Genomic DNA, 2,500 nt, shown 5'->3' on the forward strand with positions numbered 1-2,500 from the left:
TGTATATATATATATATATATATATATATATATATATATATATATATATATATATATATATATATATATATATATATATATATATATATATATATATATATATATATATATATATATATATATATGTGTATATATATATATATATGTATATATGTATATGTATATATACACAGACCTAAAAGAATGTAGACATAAAAATAGAATATATTAGAATACATAATATATAATATTTATTCTATATTTTCATATCTACATTGTTTTCGATCTGTATTTTTCATGCATACGCTTTGTAAGTTACATTACAAATTCTCTAAAAATAACTTGCGCATATAAAATAGCTGCATGTATACACACAATACTTTTATACAGATTGTGAAAGATTTTTTTTTCGCAGTAACTTCTGCATGTATGTTTTAAATATACTGCCAGAATCTTCTGTCCGTCTTTGATTTCGGAGTGAAATCTGACCTGAACCAGTTCTGTGAGATTCAGCGGAGCAGAAACGGTCGTTTAAGCATAAACACTGACGTCAAGCGCTTGAGCCTCGCTCGCTGATAAGAATCATGAATCTCACCACGAATCTGCTGTTGACCCGTTCTAGAATCTGCTTCTCGTTGAGGGCCATGCCTTCTCCTCTCTGCTTCTTAATGCGCTTCTTCTCTAGTTTCTTGCACGCGTACATTTTCCCCGACGCTCGGGACTGATACGCGCACACCTGGAACCAGAGGCGTCATGTTATGATTTCCTCTATATTTCTGTGATAAGCTTCTGTGGGTCTTCGCTGTAAAAGAGCGGCTCTCACCTCTCCAAACCCGCCCTTTCCCAAAACACGGTACTCTCGGAAGATGTCCCGCGTGATCGGGCGCCTGCAGGGACGAAAGACGTGTCAGAGTCTGCTCAAAGAAACCTTTGCATTTGAAAGTTTACCCTCCAGGGTGCCGGTGAGTTTGTTTCCTCGTCGGATTTGCCGGTGTCCGAGCAACGGGTGCTCTGAAGTGAATGGGTGCCGTCAGGATGAGAGTCCGACAATAACCCACACCGCTCCGCTCCATCCCTTGAGTTCTTGTGAAGCCAAAAGATGCGTGTTTCTAAGAAGCAAATGCATCACTAATATGTTTTTAACACCAAACTGTTGCTTCCGGGGTAATATAGCCAGACTCCATAATCCATAATAATGCTTCTTTCAGTGGAAAGCTCCGTCTCTTGTTGTCTCTCACATTAAAATCCTCCCGTGACTTTGTTCAGAGCTGTTTTGGTTTGCAAACTGTGCTCAATCTGAGCCGATTTCTCTCCTGATTCAGACATTTATTGACTCATATTTTAACCAGAAGCAAGTTAAAAAGGTCTTCATGATAGACTTTTATATATATATATATATATATATATATATATACTGTATATATGTGTGTCTTATATATATATATATATATATATATATATATATATATATATATATATATATATATATATATATATATGTGTGTGTGTGTGTGTTTGTATATATATATATATATATATATATATATATATATATATATATATATATATATATATATATATATATATGTATATATATATATATATATGTCTATATATATATGTGTGTTTTTGTGTTTATATATATATGTATATGTATATATGTCTATATATATATATGTATGTATGTATGTATGTGTGTGTGTGTGTGTGTTTTATATATATATATATATATATATATATATATATATATATATATATATAAACACAGCTTTTGTCTTCTCCAAAAGTTAACTGATGGACCGGAGTGCTGTGGATTTTTGTGATATTTTTATCATCTGTCTGGACTCTCATTCTGACGGCACCCATTCACCGCAGAGCATCCGTTGCTGAGACACCGAAGCAATGCTGCATTTCTCCAAATCTGCTGAAGAATCAAACCCAGCTCCGCACTAACCTCTCCACCATCTTCCACTGCAGGAATCGGTCGAAGTACATGCTTTTCTGATACTCTGCGAACGGGGCCCCGCTCAGGAACTCGTGCAGTGCCCTGAAGGAGACAAACGCACGTCACATTAATGCTCACGGACACGCGTGTGCGGACGCACTGATGACCAAACGTGAGGAACTGACTTTTGGCAGCCGCTGAATACATTTTCAGAAGCGTTGAGCTCCAGGTTGACGCTGCACTTGTCAAGTTCCTGGTCTACAATCTGACGCACCCTTGAGGACTGAACACACACGCGGGCGTCAGAAAACTAGCCTCTCGTCGTGTAGCTTAGACAAGTTAGTGACATTTTCGCCAATAACTGCAATATTAACTTCTGATTATCAGATTTGAAATGAGGTGAAAAGAATAAGCGGGTGTTTAAAAACCTGTGAGGTGAGATATTTGTTGATGAGCTGCTTGCCAAAATGTTTCCTCTTTTCATCCGGTGTGATCTCGTATTCCGCCTGAAAGGGTTAAAACATTAACAAACCGCATTTCACAAAAATGCAAAATAGATAATCAGGTCATGTAAAC

General features: G+C 36.2%; 1 protein-coding gene across 5 annotated transcripts in view; it reads right to left on the reverse strand.

The window, feature by feature from the left end:
* Nucleotides 1-2,500, reverse strand: part of grk5 (G protein-coupled receptor kinase 5) — a 14,559-nt gene that overhangs the window by 6,886 nt on the left and 5,173 nt on the right. For all 5 annotated transcript variants that reach the window (XM_043231660.1, XM_043231663.1, XM_043231662.1 and 2 more), the window contains exons 4-8: nt 2,353-2,430; nt 2,110-2,207; nt 1,934-2,026; nt 803-866; nt 575-715 (exon numbers count right to left, since the gene is read on the reverse strand). In XM_043231660.1, the coding sequence (XP_043087595.1) occupies nt 575-715; nt 803-866; nt 1,934-2,026; nt 2,110-2,207; nt 2,353-2,430 (474 nt within the window). The remainder of the gene's footprint in view (nt 1-574; nt 716-802; nt 867-1,933; nt 2,027-2,109; nt 2,208-2,352; nt 2,431-2,500) is intronic.

Source organism: Puntigrus tetrazona, unplaced genomic scaffold (genome assembly GCF_018831695.1).
Source record: "Puntigrus tetrazona isolate hp1 unplaced genomic scaffold, ASM1883169v1 S000000397, whole genome shotgun sequence".
NCBI classification, from domain to species: domain Eukaryota; kingdom Metazoa; phylum Chordata; class Actinopteri; order Cypriniformes; family Cyprinidae; genus Puntigrus; species Puntigrus tetrazona.